The sequence below is a fragment of the Manis javanica genome, chromosome 4 (genome assembly GCF_040802235.1).
Source record: "Manis javanica isolate MJ-LG chromosome 4, MJ_LKY, whole genome shotgun sequence".
Taxonomy (NCBI): Eukaryota; Metazoa; Chordata; class Mammalia; order Pholidota; family Manidae; genus Manis; species Manis javanica.
In genome coordinates this window covers 63,921,772-63,940,648 of record NC_133159.1, presented here as the reverse complement: position 1 = coordinate 63,940,648, position 18,877 = coordinate 63,921,772, and the positions used below count along the sequence as shown (strand labels likewise).

The window sequence follows — 18,877 nt, the reverse complement described above, 5'->3', positions numbered from 1 at the left end:
AAATGCCCCTGGTTGGCTGTCCTTCTGCCCTGCAATTATTCATTTCTTCCCTTTCCATGTCAGGCTTCGAAAAGACTCCACAGGTGTCGCCACATTTAGCATATTTTTCTTTCAGCTCAGAATGAAGACAGTGGTTCTGCAGGGTCTGATAGGAGTCTATGGGCTAAATCGATAATGAGCCTGTCAAGACAAATAGGCCAGCGATTGTTCTAGCCAGGTCAGAGGAGGCAAGCAAAATGCCAGTTGGAGACCCAGTGGTGAACGAGCTGCGAAGAGCAGAGGCAGTCCTGGATTAATGAAATTGCATGGGCTCAGCTTGCACCCAGAACGAAAGCAGCTTTGGGAAAGACATACGGCAAAAATAAGCCAAAGGTAATCGCAAAATCAGGAGTCCAATAAAGCAGCATCTGCCTGAAAAGGAAGGCACATCATCAGCCCCTGCTCAGTGATTTCTGGCCTGCTCCTGTCAAGCGGAGGGATGCCAGAGTGGGATTAGCAGGGCAGCAAACCACAGTGCTGCAGCGGCCAGCATGGCAGCGGAGCTCAGGCCTGTGTGCCTGGGGCCCAGAGGCCCGCTGAGCGCTTGCTGGAGGCAGCCAGCTGGGGGTCTGATTATCCTCTGCCCAGCAAGCGCAGCTCTGGGGCTGTCTCTCCTCTCCTTTTCCTTCTCACTCCCTGGGCAGCCGCCCCCGTGCTCCTTCGCTTACCACCCATTCTTCCTGCACCGCCCGTTATCAGCAATGGGCTGTGCACCCAAATGCGTGACCTTATTTAAAGAGCTTTGGCTTTAATGATGGTGTCCCTTTGGGGTACTTGATTACAAGTCTGTCATAATTGTCCCAAAGAGCTTGGATGTCCAGAATTTGTGACATCCCTACTCTCCTCCCAAAGAGGCAAGAGGAGGCCAGAGGGTTATGGGCTGTCACGGGCTCACTGCCTTGCCTGGAATTTGTTTTCACAGTTGTTTAGACGACGACCATAGTTTAGCTTTAGGCTGCTCTCCTGCTTGAAATCTGATTGCATTTTCTGAGGGGTATTCCATGGAAAATTGGTGGGATGTAAATGAGTATCACTTAAGAAAATAGCTTTCCAAGTCACCTAAATTTGAGAAACACTGGGTTTTACAAAGTTTTCTTATTATCTGAAGTTGCCTTATTATAGAAAGCCTCAGTATTTTTAAGATGTGGTGTGTCCTGTGGATGTGAATAATGGATAGAGTTGTCAAAATTTCCCTTTTTTTTTTAGCCTGAGAATCCGTTTTTGAAAGAGTGCTAGTTAGGGGTTGAGTTGTGTCCTCTCCCCATCCTCATCTTCAGTTCATGTCTTGAAGCCTGTTTGGGCTGCTGTAACAAAAATACCCCAGACTAGGAGGCTTAAACAAGATTTATTTCTCGCATTTGTGGAGACTGGGTATCTACGATCAGGGGGCTGGCAGATGGTGCCTCTGGTGTGAGTCTCTTACAGGTCTGCAGACAGCTGTCCTTTCACTATGTCTTCAGATGGCAGCAGGACAAGGGAGCTCTCTGGGGTCCCTTCTATAAAGGCACTGATGGCACTCATGAGGGTTCTGCTCCTAGGACCCAGTCGCTTCCCAAAGGCCCCACTCCTAATACCATCATGTTGGATATTAGGTTTCAACATAGGAATCTGGGGAGGACACATTCAGTCTCTAGCAAGCCACAATTCTCAGTGCCTTGGAATGTGACCTTATATGGAAATAGGGTCATTGCGGATGCAATTGTAGTAAGATGGGATCATGCTGGAGTAGGCTGGGCCACTGTGTCGGGAATGACTGGGTCCTTATAAAAGAAGCAAACTGGGACACAGAGACAGACACGGACACAGGGAGAACTCCATGTGGAGACTGGAGTTAGTCAAGCCAAGAAGCTGTCAGAAGCTGGGAGAAAGCCTGGAACACACCCTCCTCTAATGCCTTCAGAGGGAGCATGGCTCTGATGACACCTTGATCTCAGGCTGCAGGTCTCCAGGATTGTGAGAGAATAAATTACATTGTTATAACTGCTTGGTTTGTGATACGTTGTTACAGCAGCCCCAGGAAACTAATACAGTGTTCCGGGGAATATAACACAGTGATTGGGGGATACTGTTTTGAAGAACTTACTTTGAGAAACACTGCTTATCAGGTTTCCCAGAATAGCAATTACAGCAGTCTCATAACATATTTACAGAAGTTAAGAGTTTTCAAAGTTTAAGGCTCAATTTAAGATTTTCTATATAATTGTCATAGAGTTAATTCTGACTAAATGGTTATTTCATGTTTAAAAGAAAAGTCTAGGTCAACCATAGGAGATATTTTGTAAAGCAAATGGACACTCTGCCCTCTTACTTCCCAAATGTTCAAATTAGAAAACTAGTTTCATTACTCAAGCTGATGGTAATCTTTTTGCCTTGCCTGAGTAACTGCCACAGCCTTTAATTAGATGGGTTGACAAAGTGTCCCAGGAGTTACTAGCTGTCTTTATTGTATTCCTTTATCCCACTGGCTTGAATTAAAATGGAATGTCCTACAATTCATGGCTGCACAGGGGCTAGTGGTGCAGCTATTTGATTGAGAGAATTCCTGAGGTTGAATAGTGGTACCCAAATTTGGGGGTTTCATTGATAAGTCTATTTTCAAAATTAATTGGGAGACTGACACAGGTTTGTAAACAGTTTCTTCTGTCAAGTAAGCATATTAAAATGACAACAAATGACTAAATGAACAAGAATCAACAACCACCATGTGCTGGTGACATCACTTAGTTTCTATTTTGCCAAGGAAGAATATTAAACCAACCACCAACTAAGCATACCCCTGCCCAAAACACCCTAAACCAACATCTATATGAATCATGTACTAGCAATACTGGTCGTAAAAGGAAAAAGTATTTCCCAACCAGGAAAGTAGGAAGAACAAAATATCATACCAGTAGGTTATATATTTTAAATGACATGTTCTAAATGCTTTATATGTATGAACTCAATAATCCTCACAAAAAAACCCTGTAAGGTTGAAACCACTACCTTCAGTTAATAAGAGGAGAAACTGAGGCAGTGGGTCTAACAGCTGCCTCGGGTCACCCCTAGTAGGTGGTTAGGCAGGGAGTTGAATCCCAAGTCTGGATCTACAGTGGATGATGCTGTGATCTCGAACATCCTCTGATCTTGCATCTCTAACAAGATGGTCCTTTCCAAAGCAGAAACCTCAGCAAACTGAGTGTGTGGATGTTTTTATTCTCCTTTTGTGCCCATGCTGCAGACCTGTGATAACATCATTACAGAGCTGCCTGGATGTCATTTGGGAAACCCTTGCCTGCCGCTGAAGGCTGTGCACCTGCCAGGGCCCCACAGTGGACATGGGCTGTACTGTTTATGGAGGGAATTCCTATGGCAAATGGGGAAATGTCATGCTTTTCTTGAGTCAGTTATCTATGTTTCATGGCAGGGTTGAGCAACCTTATAAAAGGTTAGTGCAAATCAATCATTTCAGCTGACATTTTGGAAATACTTCAGGATGACAGAAAGTTAATGTATCAAATGTTACTAAAGATTTAAAACAACCAAACCAAAACTAATATATTTTAAACTTAACCTTAAAATCTGGGCTGTGATTCAGCGCTGAGCTTGGTGTGTGTGTGTGTGTGCACACGTGTGGTATGAATTGAATTCTATAGCCAAGATACATGTGAAAACACACCACGTAAGTCACTCAAAACAGAAGAACATTAAGTACATAAATGGCCTTCTGCCCTGGAAAGCACTACACAGATGTAGCCTTTGCAAGTGAGAACCTTCGCAGTGCAGCCTGATTTAGTGAAAGGAGCACTGTTTGGGGAGCAAACACAGGCAGGGGTTCAGAGCCCAGTTCTTATTCTTCCTTGCTGTGTGACCTTGGAAAATTCACTTATCCCCCAAGTGTATTTCATTGTAAAATGGGAACAATAACACCTACATTACAGGTTTTAAAGGAGGATCAAGCTAATGCATGTTCAATAGCATTATTACTGACCTAAAGAGAATTTTATTTTTAAACAAATGTTTATATAGTGTTCATATTGCCAGACCCTGTTCTAAGTGATTTATAAATATTCACAACAACTATAAAGGTGAGTATTTTATGATTTCCACTTTTACAGTTGAGAAAAATGAGACATAGAGGTTTAGTAACTAGCCAAGGTCACAGAGCTGGTGAGGGTCAGAGGAGGCACCAGGTGTTGGGTATCAGAGACAGTTCTCTTAGTCTCCGTTCCATACTGTCCTGACAACTGAAGTTAGAATTCTTAGACTTTAAAATATTTTTCAATCAATCTCAGCTGAAAGATGTACTTTACCAGAACTTTTGAAACAAAGGAAGTAGTTGGATATGGTTAGGTTGTATCTGGATTTACTTAGCTGTGCATATGCACCGCTAAATGCATAGAGATTGCACTGTGTGGACTTGATGACCACCACTTCCTTCCGTCTAGGGGTTGGCACTAGCGGGTAGGCATCAACGTCCCAGGTGGTTCCTATTCATCTCTCATCTCCTTGCATTCACCCTCTGGGGTCCTTTCCGGCCTGACTCCCAGCCCAGGGCTCCCGGGTTCTGTCCCCGCCCTCACCGGATGCAGAGGCCTCAGACTGTCCTGGGCTGCCTGCCTGTGGCGGTGCTTCCTGTGTGGGCTGCCACTCTCCCAGCCGCCTCCCAGACAGAGAGAAGGAGAGGGAAGGAGAGAATCAGAGTTGACATATTCTCCTTCCCTGTGAGGCACTGAGAGTCTGGAAAATCCTTGTTTGGCACCAGGATGTAACTCAACTAATCAAAATGTGGCCTTTAACTCTCCAGATACCCTTTCCTCACCCTTCCAGGCTTCTGCTTGTACCCACATCCTCCTGCCGTCAGCACAGGCCTTTGCCCCCTGTGCTCAGGGGAACTTGGCACTCGCATGCTCCTCAGCTGCCTCTCTGCCGCCACGTCTGCACGCGGCAGCTGCACACACGGCCTCTTCCTCCTCCTCCCCGAGGCTTCACTGCGCTGTGCTTCAGATCTCATCCTTTTGTCTACCCAGCTTTCGTTTATCCGTGATTCACCCTCTTTCTCTCTGGAATCCTCCTTTTTGTCGGGGTTTCTCCCATCTTAAAAAAAATCCTGTGTCTCAGCCCTGCAGTGCCATCAGGCTCCTCTCTCTCCTGTGCTTTGTCGATACCCACCCTGAGAGTTTCCACTAGCAGCCCCGCCCTTCTCCTGTGCTGCCCACTTCTAAGCTCCTGCCGTCTACTTGGCTTCTTTCCACAGCACTTGACCCAACTGCTCTTGTGAGGTCATCAATGCTCTGTTAATTGTTGAATCCAATAGCATGCTGTCAGTCATCACACTTGACCTCTCAGCAGGACCCCGCATGTCTGGCCCAAGGCCAACTCTCTGGCCTCATTTGCTGTTACATGTTCTTCCTCACCACACAGCAGTGCACCGGCCTACCTGCCCTCTGCAAACAGTTCAAGGCTGCTGCCTCACAGCCTTGGCATGTGCTGTGGCACAACACCTAGAATATTATTCCAGATATTTGCATGGCTCCCTCCTTATTTTTATTCGGATCTTGGTGTAAATGCTACTTCTTAAAGGCGCCCTCCCTGAACCTGGTTATCTAAGACAGCACCCTCTTCCATTACTTTGAATGCCCTTGCCTGTTCTACATATTTTTACAGCATGTATCACTACCTACATGTTCCTTACCTGTCAATCCCAGAATAAGATTCCATGAGGGCAGATACTATTCCTCTTTCTTTTTGTTTGTTTTGCAGTTGTGTTTTAGCACCTGCAGTAGTGCCTGGCACACAGCAGCTGACCTATGAGTGCTGGGTCAGATGAATGGATTTGAGATTTCCTCATCTCCTCAATTCTGTGATACCACACGGTTTGATTCCCCTGCTGCCTCCCTGGACATGCTTTCTTGTACCCTGCACTTGACCTTTGTCATCCATCTTGGACATTAGAGTTTCATTAGTCCTTTTTCTTTCCTGCTCTGTACCTTGTTCCTGGTCAATCTCATCTGTTTTGATGACTTGGCCCTCACTTACGCTGTGATGTCACCTAGGTCTATCTCCTAGACCTTCTTACCAATAGGCAGACCCATATTCCTAACAGCCTACTATACGCCCCTGATCCAGTGACACCTCAAGCTTAACATGCTCAAATGGGGAGCTAATTTGATTTCTTTATTTCCTGTCTCAAATAGCACTGCCACATAAGCTAAAAACTTACTACCTTTCCCTTCTATATCCAAATTCAGATGTGTCTACTTCAGAAGTCCATTTATTCTGCCATGCTTGAGGTCAGCCCTCGCCATCTCATCATCTTGGACAATTTCAACAGCATATTACATGACCTCCCTGCTTCCAGCCTCTCCTACCTCCAGTCCAATGTATCTGCATGAACTGCTGCCAGAGTTCCTTCTCTAAAATGGAAATTCGGTCACCATTTTCCTCCGTTAAGTATTTTAGTGCATATCCATTACCTTGAGTCAAATCCAAACTCCCTCCTATGACCCGCGGCCCTCATGATTGGGCCTAAGGTACTTTGAATCAGTCTGAGACCAAGAAGTCAGAGTCAGCCTCAAGAATCAATTGGGGAGCCAAGCTCAGGTGGGGCAGGAACAGCCCAAGCTTTCTCAGCATAAGGTGGGGGTGGGCTGCAATAGCTCACCTAGGGGGCAAATCCAACACTGTGCCAACTGGGAAGTGCCCTTTCCTCCAAAGATGTGGAACTTTTCTTGGGGAAGGTTAATGACTACCTTGGTGAAGTGTGCTTACTTCCTAGGTAAAATGATAGTATTTACCATTTTCTATATACTAGCATTATTCTAAATGCCTTATATATAGCAATTCATTTAATCAATAAACCTCAGGTAGATACTATGATTCCTCTCATTTTACAGGTGAAGAAACTGAGACACAGAGAGGTTAAGTTACTCTTCAAAGGCCTCACAGGGAGGGTAGAACTGGGATTCCAATTCAGGTAGCATGACTCCAGAATCAGTAAGGAAGCCAGGGAGCCCGAAGGTCTCATTGGGAAGGTGATGGAATGGGAACTGAGGGAGCCATATTCCGTCCTTTCTCTGGGGCTGTCAGTGACTGGCCTGAAGAGAATGCCACAAGTAACTGAGGCAGAAACATAAAGGAAGAAATTTTGTGGGGAAGAGCTTGGTTTTCTTGAACAATAGTTTGGGTGATTAAATAGAAATAGGAGGGGGTGGTATGGAGAAGAAAGGATGAGGGGGAAAGACAGAGAGAAGGAGAGGGAAGGAGAGAGACAATCAGAGTTGACATATTCTCCTTCCCTGTGAGGCACTGAGAGTCTGGAAAATCCTTGTTTGGCACCAGGATGTAACTCAACTGATCAAAATGTGGCCTTTAACTCCTCTCTTCCTGGCTTCTGCTGTCCCTCCAGCAAGCGACAAGCCACTGCGTCTTTCAGTGTGTTTGGGCAGGTGGAAGTAGATGGACAGAGTCTCCAGAAGAAGGGCTAATTTCGCCGTGTGTGTGCATTGTGATGGAGGAGGGACTGAAGGAGTGCTGGTCTTCCAAGTAAATTAAACTTGGGTATTGTAGAGACCAATGATCAAGAGAATAGAGGTTCAGAGGATAGTACTAACCTTATTATTGTGATTTGGTGCAAAGCGAGGGCCTGCCACAAGCAGATGCACATGCTTAACTCCATCAGAAGACTCATCGCGGACCCCTCAGTCAGGGTCTCTCCCGTGTCTGGGGGATACATTTCCTACTATGGTGCTTCCTCCATCTCCAATGACCTTTCTTTCTCCTCCCTTTCCTTCCTACTCTTGTCACTCCCTTCAGTTCCTTCCCCATTTGTTGGAGGGTCGTCTAGGTGTCAAAGGATGTGGGGTACTGTTCTTTGATCATACAAAGCATGTTAAAGTATGATTTTCTCACTGAAATGTGAATTTTTTTTTACAAGCATACTTTGGATTCTATTCTTGGTATTCCCAGCAAGAAGCATGAAGCACATGGTAGGTGCTTAATAAATGTTTGATGAATACATAAATGAATGAATACCTGTAAAACATTTAATGGTGCCACAGCTGTTGCCACTGTCACTCCTCATGCATCTCAGAGGAGCTTTTTTGCACTGGCATATGGTTCCCACCGAGAAGTAAACAAACCCCTTTCCCCTTGAGAAATTCCAAGGGTATCATTATCTGCATGGTACTCCTTATGGAATGCAGATAATTCTTTATCCATTGTCCTTTGTGTTTCTTTATTTTTAAAAAAATCTGCTTTGTATAAGAATTCTCCTCTGAGAATCCACACCAAATAGACTTTTATTCTTAATAACGATTATGAAAAAATTTAATTGAAATATTTACTTTATGTTGGTTACTATGCTGGATAGCTTCAACACATTTTCTCATTACTCCTTGGAGCAATCTCCATTTGAAAAAGCATATTTTCCATTTAAAAATGATTCTGGGGTTTAGGGGTTGAGTGACTTGCTCAAGACCATCTTACTAGTCACTGAAGTCAGAATTCAAAACCAGATTCATCTAAATCCACAAATCCATGCGTCGAAGAGGCATGATGAGATCTGTGTTCAGAGGCCCTTCTGACTACAGGGAGGATGGCTCTGAGGGCAGCAGGTCTAGAACCGAAGAGGCGAGTGGGAGATGGCGTGGCGATTCCTGTGAGAAGAGAAGAGTAAGGTTTCAGCTGGAGTGATTGTGATGAGGAAAGAAGGAAGCAGACAGATTGAAAACATACTTAGGACCTAAAGTGTGAGGAACATTGTGATTGATTAGATGTAGAAGGTTAGGCAGGGGAAGACTTGCTGGTGACATTGTACTTCCTGGTTGGTTACCTGGGGATACAGGGACATCACTCACTGAGTGGCAACTATTAAAAAGGGAACAGGAATTGCCCAGAAGATGACAAAGTCAGTTGGGAATTGCTGAGTGTTTATGTATCTGGGAGTATCCAAGTATCCTGTAGGCATTTGTATGAGTCTGAATTTCAGAGAGAATGCCTTCCATCTTCTATTCAGTCATTTGTGTTGTGTGATCATTTGACTTGAAGGTTCTTTTAATTATCAAAGTTTTTCCACTTAATGGTCAAAGGAAATCGAGTGTCTATTGGTGAGTCAGAGCCTCTTAGGGAAACCTTTTCCATATTATCTTTAAAATGCTTGAATGAAGTTTTTCCCTTTATTGCACTTTTCCATTGCCTCAAATCATTCTGTATCCCTAAATTTATTGCACTGAATATTGTTCACTGTCAGGAAACACATAACTGATCATGTCACCTTTATTTCTACTGTCTCAAATATATCTTGGTTGTCAGAGGAACTCTCTATCTCTATGAGTTACCTCCAGCTACCTCTTTGAAAATACATGTTTTAATGATAATATGTTTTTCTTCCATACTCTCATCTAATTGAAAGAATTGCTATTTTTCCCTATCATTAAGAATTTGGTCCTTCACTGTAGCTTTGTTTATAATCCTGAGTACAAATGAAAATACCGTGGTTAAATAAATCCTAGGAGTCCCCAGCTCAAACTATCGCACCAAGGAGACTGCAAAATGCTCTAAGATAAAAGGGAACTTAGGATGATAACAGGTGATAAAAAGCATTATCTCACTGAACAAAGGAAAGAGGACATGCAAGGCAAATTGGGCTGTCTGCATAGCTCATCCCCTTAAACAGGTGTCCAACATAGCTTACTTAGTCCAGGTGGTGGATGTTGCATTGAGTTTTGGCCTCCCAGCATCTCAGTATCTTTCATATGTCTGTGAACCACCCACTACCCTGATCAAATTATAAAGAGCTGGATCCTACTAGAGAAACTGAAAATATCATGATTATTTTCCCAGACCCATGAGGTTACAGTGTAGGCACATGACTCAAATTCTGATAACGAGATTGAGTCGCTCCAGGCTTGCAGCTCAGGCTGGGGCCGTGGAGAAGCAGGGACTCTGTGAACTCTGCTCTGGTCAGACTGACAGCAGCAGCATCCAATTTTCAGAGACTGTGGATTGTGGTTCTGGACCAGAATGCTGTGTCCACTCTCCAAGGGTGGCAGTGCGTGTCATAGCATTCATGGAGCTCTTGCTCAGTAGATATCTTCATCAGACCAGCTCTGATGTATCTGATTTGGGTACATGGCTTTTGCCCACAAAGCCTCCATTCCTGGCTTTCCTATAGATTTTATGAACTACCCAATATCCTTCCATTAAACCCATTTTCTGCTCACTTTAGCTAGGGCTGTTGACTGTTGCTTGCATAAGATTGACGCTTCCCACTTCCATGTGATAGACTACATTGTAAGGATTCCCAATACTTGTCCCTTGGAATGTGTTCAGAATGATTCCCTTTGCCTTGTATTATAGTTAAATGTGCTTTTTTGTTTTTAAATCAGATTTTCAGAGACTATCTGAAATCAAAAGACTATCTTTTTCATCTTTGTATGCTGCTAATGTCCCATCTCAAATGCCTTGCACATAGTAAAGATTACTTATAAAATTGACTTGAACACACAGCAAAGAAAACATACATTTATAGCTGCAACAAAATAACGTGGGCAAAGTCCATGTGTAAGAGTGGACTGCGGACCTCTGAAAAACACGGGGGAATAGTTAAAAGGTGGCCTTTCAAAGTCAAGAGTTAGACAGTGAGAAGCTCCCTATGAGGCTTTGCCATTCATAAGCCCAAGCCACTGGTCAGTAATAGCCAGAGTGATGGCAGTAACCCCACCTCTAAAAATCTCCCATTAGTGTCTATTCACTGAACAATAATAGTCTGAATCTCAGAGCCTATGGGTCTTGCTGTGAGTTATTGTAATGGACCTAATGCTATTCCTCTTTTCAGCAGGTGGAGAGAATTTTCTTTCCCTATTAAAGAAGAAAAATAAAAGGAGTCCCTACAATCAGAGCATGTGCTGTGTATTGTAGTCTTTATTTCTCGGGATCTCACTTTCTTTTATGGATACAAAAGAAAGCCCTATGTGAATTTTGCATCCAGTTCTTGCATACACATGACTACCAGCCTCATTTTCTCATAATGCTTGTTGGACACACACCTAATGTGGTACCTGAAGTCACATTTTGTTGTTACATGGCATGAGTCTAGTGTGCAAATCTTCACTAAGTTGTGCTCTTCAAATCTGACATTGAGCATAGATTTAGCTAATTTTAATGTAACATGAGTTTAACTCCTTCCCCAGTGCCCCGTGCCCCTGAAGCTGGCTGTTGGTATTATTGTATGTGCTTTGAGTTGCCCTGTGCTCTTGATCTCTCCCCTGCACTGTGGTCGTAGAGAGGTATGTGGAGTCCATTCCTACGCCTCCTCTCACTTGCCTATAATGACTTACCAAAGAGCATTACACAATATAGTTGCCCTGTACTCTAAAGAGAATATTATTTCTTTTAGTGGAGAGAGGTCCCTTTACCAGATTCTCAGAGTAGAATGTCTTCTAAGCCACATATTCATATTTATCCTAAAATATTGTAACAGCTGTTACAGTTCTTCTCTCTGTTTCATAGCCCAATTGTTAAGTGTGAATTTGCCTTTATCTAGCTAAGGTCTTCAGTACAGGACTTTAAAGTATAGTATAGTGTAGTAATTAAAAATATAACCTTTGATATCAGACTGCTGGGGATCAAATCCCAGCTCCCTCATTTAATGGTGTTGGACTATTTGAATGACCACGCCTTGATTCCTCATCTGTAAAAAGAGTATAACAACTTATCTCAGTGTTGTGGTGAGGGCTAAGTTAATTTGTATAAGTAGAGATTTAGAGCATGGTTTTTAATAAGACCTCTGTAAATGTTAGCTATTATTATTCAGTTTTCCTTTTATATCTCATTTATAATCGCAAAGACAAGGCCGTTCCTTAGGTCTTCTAAAAATGCAACCATTGGAATTCAAAAGGAATCAAAGCACTAACATTAAACCATTATGCATCTTACCATACGTAGTAGATCTAGAAAAAGTAAGCCATTAATTAATTTTGAAAATGTGGTAAATCTATCAATTATTATTAATTACCTCATGCCATTAAAACATTATCTCATAGACTAATGGATTTTGTCAATTTAGGTGCTAGTTTTCTGTAGATCATAAACATAGGACTCATAATGGAATCATGATATTTTAGACATTTCAGAATTGGAAGGGCTCTTGGATATTAGATGTTCTAATTTTCTATAAGAGGGAAGCCCTGTTGTCCAAGGTCTTACAATACTTGGGGGTGTCAGTCCCTTAAGGTGAATATTTTGAGTAGCAGTAGGACTACCTGGAAGAGATTTGCTCTTCTCTGACTGTAAGACTATTAATTTAGAGGACACACAGTACAAAAATCCAGTCTACAAAGGAGCAGCTTTTAGAAAGAAACACCATTAGACTGTCATTTAGAGTTATTTGAAATGAAAAATTATTATAAAATGAAAAATTATTATAAAGTAAAATCCATATATAAAGGAATAAATTAGTTCATAGGTAAACAACATTTTAATCTTGAGTTTATTAATCTTGTCATTCAGGTCTCAAGTCAAATGTCATGCCCTCAGAGAGACCTTCCCTAATCATTTAACTAATGATTCCCCCTTCCCCAGCCACTCTCCCTTATTCTTCTTTATTTTCTCCATAGTTTAAATCAGAAGTTATATTACTCACTGATTTTTTTCTTGCATCACTCTCACACTAGAATGTACATTCCAGGAGGGTAGTTGATATCTTGTGTAATATCTCTGTGTACTAGAACTATGCCTGGCACACACGTCCCTCAGTAAAAACACATTTGTTTGATTGAATAACTAAGTCAAATCCTTGATAAGGAGTTTGATTTTATTCTGACTGTGTAATAAGGGCAGCCAAATAATTTTGTGCAGCAGACTAATATGAACAGATTTACATGTTAGAAAGACATTCTGGCAACATTGTGTACTTACCATTAGCAAATAGGAAATTAAATTTACTTTTGGACTTAAATTGGGAATACTACTAGTAAATGTCATGTAGGGTATGAAATTTGAAGAAATTGGAGATTAGAAGAATAAGAAGAAAAAAGAAGGAAGGAAGGAAGGAAGGAAGGAAGGAAGGAAGGAAGGAAGGAAGGAAGGAAGGAAGGAAGGAAGGAAGGAAGGTGGGAGGGAGGGAGGGAGGGAGGGAGAAAGGAAGGAAGGAAGGAAAAAGGAAACAGAAAAGTGCTGAGAAAATTAACTCCAGACAACCAAATGGGTACATCTAAATGAAAGGGAGAGACTTGGAGATAGGGAAGCTTAAATGGATTAAAGGAATTACCCAGCCAGAGCTTTGGGTTATGAAATGTTCTACCTCTAGAGATTAATTTCAGCCCTTACAATGTTATTTTCAAAGCTGCTCAACCATCTTTCCACCTAAAGTTTTCATGCAGTTTTATGCTGATACATAAAACTCGATGATCTGGGAAGGTGCCTGTATCTTGGGAACTCTATGCAGCCCTCACTGGTCATATATGAGCACCAGGCAAGCGGCTGGTGGGATGCTTTTGGTCTGTGGTGACTGTCTGTGAATCTCAATACAATAATGGTGGCTGTTGATCACAGCAGAGAGAAATAGGGCCTCTTAGAATGCTGGACTCAATTTGAGGATTTCAGGTGGTGAAAAGAAGAGGTCAGATAATTAACTCTGAGTTAATGGAAGGAATACAGTGTCATGAATCATACCAAACAGTAGATCATTTTTAAATTGATTACAAAACAGGGCTTTGGTATGCACTATATGACTTTGGCAGAGGATTTACATCTTATTTGCTTTGCTCATCTTATTTGCTTTGCTTATGCTGACAGTAAAATTAGTTTCTATTCTGTCTACATTTGGAAGATGTTTGATAGCAAGTAGGTTGAATGGAAGAAGAGTAGGATAAAAGGAAAGAGAGGTATAGGAGAGAGAAACAGTCTGGAAGCATGTTGGCTGGCTGGGAAGTTCAGGCTAGGGTAAAAACTTGCCATGTGGACCTGCATGGTGCAAAATCTTTAGGGGCACAATGAGGAATGAACTATATAATCAATGGATATAACTAAAAGTACCAGCCTGGATAATAACAGCATGCAATAAATAAATGAGTGAAAATAATTTTTCTCTGATTTGAAGTGATGACTTTTTATTTCACTGGAAATCTGGAAAAGGTTCATTTAGTGCTCCTTAATTTTTATTAAGTGCTGTCTTGGTAAGAAGGTACAGAAATCCTCTTTCCTTTTTTTCTCTTCAAATTGACCCCTGGAAGAGCAGGAAAAGGTTTTAAGCCTTGGGTAACCAGCTGTTGTAACCAAAGCTTTATACACCAGTTTGAACTTTGGTGCAGATGGTATTTTTGCAAAGCAATGTGTGATGGCTTTTAGGTATATGTTTTTAAAAGACTGGAGAATTAGTTACATTAGTCTGGGGTCTCCAACTCTAGAATGACTGGCCACTTTTGATACCTGTCAGTACAATACATGTACACCTGGTTTCACTGCTGAAACAAGAAGCTGGACCTCTGCATGCTCTGCTGCTTCTTAGGGTGAGGGTGACTCCTGCCTGGCCCTATTGGGGAGGGTGCTATCGCCAACTCTTAGGATAGCCTGAGGAATCAGGACACTCAGTCAGCCCATGATGCTGCTTTCATACCAGTGGGGACCCACCAACGATACAATCCAGATCTAAGAGTATCTATGGCTTTCAGAATAATGCCCACCAGTGGGTCACTACACACCCTGCCTGGAGTGATGAGAAACTTGAGTCTTTAATTTCCTCATTGGCAGGGACCCTCCATTCTCTTTTCCACTGGATCCCAGCAGGACCAAGACTTTAAAGCTGACTTGTGTTTGCATCCAGACGGTGTGACTCTATTACTCCATGTAAATAGACTAATCTCAAAGAGAATCTGTTTTGCATTCCCATCATCAGACTACATAGGCATCTGTTCTAAAATACATGTTTCTGATATCTTATATACACCCACACATAAGTATACAAACTCTATGTATGTCATAGCAGTAGAACATGACACAAATAGGGTAAAGGCACATGGGGAACAGTTCTGACCAGTCACCCCAAACCCCCTAGGGATGTCTACAGTACCCCTAAAATTGTGAAGTAGCAGCCATATCAATAGAAATTTTAAAGAAGTCACTTAAGAACACTTACTGCTATAGATTATTCCCATTCATTGCTTTCAAATTGCTAACATAGTGCAGAAAGAAAAACAAAGCTCAGCCTGCTCTGGGACATTTGGCAATGTTCCTTTATGGCAAAGATACTGGTTGGTGCCCCTCCTTGATAATGGGACAAAGGCTGCAAATACATTGGTAACTGCATCTGGCTGCATATAACAGAAATTTAACATTAAGTGGCTTGACAGAAGAGTTCTATTTTTCTCAGTGTACTGAGTTTTGTGGCAGAACTTCTATTGCTGCAGGGTGGCTCCAAGATGCCATTAAACATGCAGGCTTCACCCACTTTGCTGCTTTGACATTCTACTGCTTTACTTTCTTCCTTATGCTCTCATGGTAGATTTTTCTCCTCTGAGCATCATGCCCAATTCCAGGAAGAAATGGGGTTAGAAGGGGGTGCATGGATGGAATAAAGGAGGGTAAAGGGCAAAGAGAAATGCTAGATGAGTCTGTCCCTTTTTATCAGGAAAACAATAAGTTTCCTAAAATCTTAACTGAATAGATTTCTACTTCCCTATATTTGGTCAGAACAGGACCAAATAGCCATCCAAGAGCTATATGGGAGTTGGGAAATTGGAGGGGTTTTTTTTCTGTTCCATATAAATTTGGAGTCTATTGACAAGAAATATAGGGAGTGTTTTATTGGTAAGATACTGGCTGGATAACTTGTTGTGTTTGCCTCAAGCTATAACATGCAGGAAACAATTTTTTTCTGAATTCATTAAAATTTTCCAATATTCCACATGACTCATAAGTGAGGTTTTCCCAAGCTTGTAATATGTGAAGCAAACAGATAACCAGATTCTGACAACCTTTGGTTGGAGCAGTGATGGTATGGAAATAAGACCTAAATCTTGAGGACCTTACCTACTTTTTTCTTCCTACAGACTGTCAGCTCTGCTCAGTGGTGGAGAAGGCAGTAAGGGAAGACAGAATGTGCATTTTTCTTCTTCAGTGTTTTTTGCCTCAAGCATTTAATGCATCATATATATTAAGTGCTTAAAAGAACATGTTTAATGATGAGTGGATGCATGATCAGAGTTAGAAGGTCCAGGATTAGATACCACCACCAATTAGCTATAAGATCTTGAACAATTGGTCATTCCATGTCTGCTCTCTCCCATCTCTGATTTGGTGACATTGCATGTGCTAATGTGCCTCGTGGGGCTGTGGGGAAGGTGAAATAAGATAACACAGAATACACTTTCCTGAAGTAGTGCAGGGGTTTGCCCCTGGCCCGTGCTTTCAGTCCCACGGTGCCCCTTGCCTAGTTTTCCTGCTCACCCCAACTCCACCCTTCACCTGCGACCGTGTGTGAGACATCACTGCACCAACCTTTGAGAGATTAAGGAACTAAAGCTAGGATGGCTTGTAACTGATTGAAACTCAAATAAATTATAAGTGGCCAAACTTGGTGTTTAGTCTTGAAAAAAAAGCTGTGTGCAATAAGCCTTCCTTACTTGTAACAAGCTTTTCCAAAAAAGGACTTAAAGAGGAGGGGAATTGTTATTTCTTTAATCTGGTTACTCTGAGAAACATATACATTCAATAGTTTACAGGTAATATAATAAATAAGATATCCTGTAGCCTACTGAAGAAAAGACGGAGAGTCCTATGAGGGGTTTTCAAGAATATAAGGGATCCAATGATATAGAACAAAAGGAGTCAGAGCTCTATAAAACTAGGCTAATTTTTAAATTTTAAAACTCCAGAATGGATTAATAAGGTTACTTTCTCTAGAGGTTTTTAAAACTGAGATAGATTCTCATCTGTGGGAGGTGGTTTATGTGCAGCGCCCTAGAAACAGACCGTGCGGCCTACCTCCCTAAGTGTGCCTTTGAGCCTTACAATCTCTAAACTCTTAGAATTCATTATCACTTCTGTTATTTACCTCAAAATAACAACTGACACTTTGCAATTTACAAAGTGCTTTCACACATAGTCTCTCATTTAATTCTCACGACAATCTTCTAATGTATTATGCACATTTTCCAGAAGAAGTAACAAAACTGAAATTTGAACCAAGTGCTCCTTCATCTAAATTTGACGCTCTTTTCTGGACATGCCCTCTGCTTCCCTCTTCCATGTGTCACGCCGTAGCTGGAGAACTGGTGAATTTGCTGCCCTCCGCCCCACACCTGCTGCTCTCCTACAGTTCTGGTCTTGGGGGATGAAACCACTCTCTGCCCAGCTGTCTGAGTCAGAGACCAAAGAGTCAAACTAGACAATTTTTAAAATTCTTTTTCTTTCCCACTTCTGCTCAATCACCAGCTCTCATTGATTTTAGCTCCTCAATGTATCTCAAAAATTTGCATCCTCTCCACCCCACCACTACCTTTTCAGTTTCAAGTCTTCACCACCGCTTATCTGAATTATGAAAACAACACTTTTCTTCCTAGATTTTCTCCTTTCAGCATTGCTTCCTTAACTCCAGCCTTGGCTAGAGTGAAGAGTTTTAAGCCAGAGAGCAAAGTTGGAAGAAGCCTCTGGAAAGTCCCCCATTTCCTACTGTAGCATTTCCTAGATTTCAGCCATTTTCACTTCATTTCATTCATAGACTTTTCATATTGTTGCCTCGGTCTCATCCTGCTGAAAGTCTTACTTGGGGTACTGATGAGAAGAACACGTTGATATCCATAAAAATCACTCAGGAGAATCCATATGACTGACCTGTATCACGAGCTCTCTCCAACCTTCCAGAGCTTTGCGAGAGGAGTTTCAGCTGTTCAGGGTCTGGAGCATCCTTGACAGAGCCCTGGGCCTCTACACACCAGGCCCAGGCAGGATGGGTCACCAGGGAATGACTATTTTAGTCCATCCAAGGTAGTAATATCCATGAAGTCATGAGTCCAATATGCTATGTTCTCCCCCAATGTACATTGAAATATGCATCTAACCATTAAAAATTTTTGAAGATTTTTTATTACCTAAAATCATCTCCTTATATCAGTGGTAAACCTAAATTACTTAAGAAACTTCTCAGTATGAAATAAGTGACTCTCTATGATTTGGGTTTATTTTGCTCTGTGCCCTCCTTTGTAGAGTGATTGCAGGGTAGTCACATAATTTATCACCAAACCAAGCTACTTTTGAGTGTGAAGTAGTTGTCACCTTTCATTTAGTTGGAATGCTAGGTATAAAACTGTACCACCCCAGGAAAATTCACCCTACTCGTCTGCTCATTCCCTTATTTCCACTTTGTGCTCTTGAGTGATGCTCAGGTATTTTCAGGGTTTTATTTCCAGTATATGATTTCAACTCCTCTAAGTTTTTTCCTGTTCTTTTAGCTTTGAAACTCCTTACTTTTCTCTCGATTCCTAACTTCTAGTCATTGGCTTCTCAGACTCCAGACTGGACCAAATGATGGTTCCCAGTGTTCCCTGAGCATTTTAAACACTTTGTCGCATTTTCACATTGAGACACTCTCCAGAGCAGGCACTGTGTCTTACTCCTTTTGTTCCCTGCAGTACATACATTCATGTTTGGAGCAGACATAACCAAGTAACATATGGGACCCGCTGTTGACCCGCCCAGTGTAGGGTCCTTGCTGTTCCCCTGAACACTGAAGTTCACCCTAGTCAGGCTGATGATGCTGCCACTGCCTGGGAGCATTGTTAGCAAAACAGCTGTCCATTTCCCCTCTCTGTTCTCAATTTACCTTCACCTTTGCTGCAAAAGCAGAATATCATGGTGCTTG

At 42.1% G+C, this 18,877-nt stretch overlaps 1 protein-coding gene across 1 annotated transcript in view; it reads right to left on the bottom strand.

The window, feature by feature from the left end:
- Positions 1–8,396: 8,396 nt before the first annotated feature.
- Positions 8,397–18,877, bottom strand: part of ST6GALNAC3 (ST6 N-acetylgalactosaminide alpha-2,6-sialyltransferase 3) — a 614,818-nt gene continuing 604,337 nt past the window's right edge. The window contains exon 4 of the mRNA XM_073234153.1: positions 8,397–8,675. Within this exon, the coding sequence (XP_073090254.1) occupies positions 8,636–8,675 (40 nt within the window). The 3' untranslated portion in view covers positions 8,397–8,635. The remainder of the gene's footprint in view (positions 8,676–18,877) is intronic.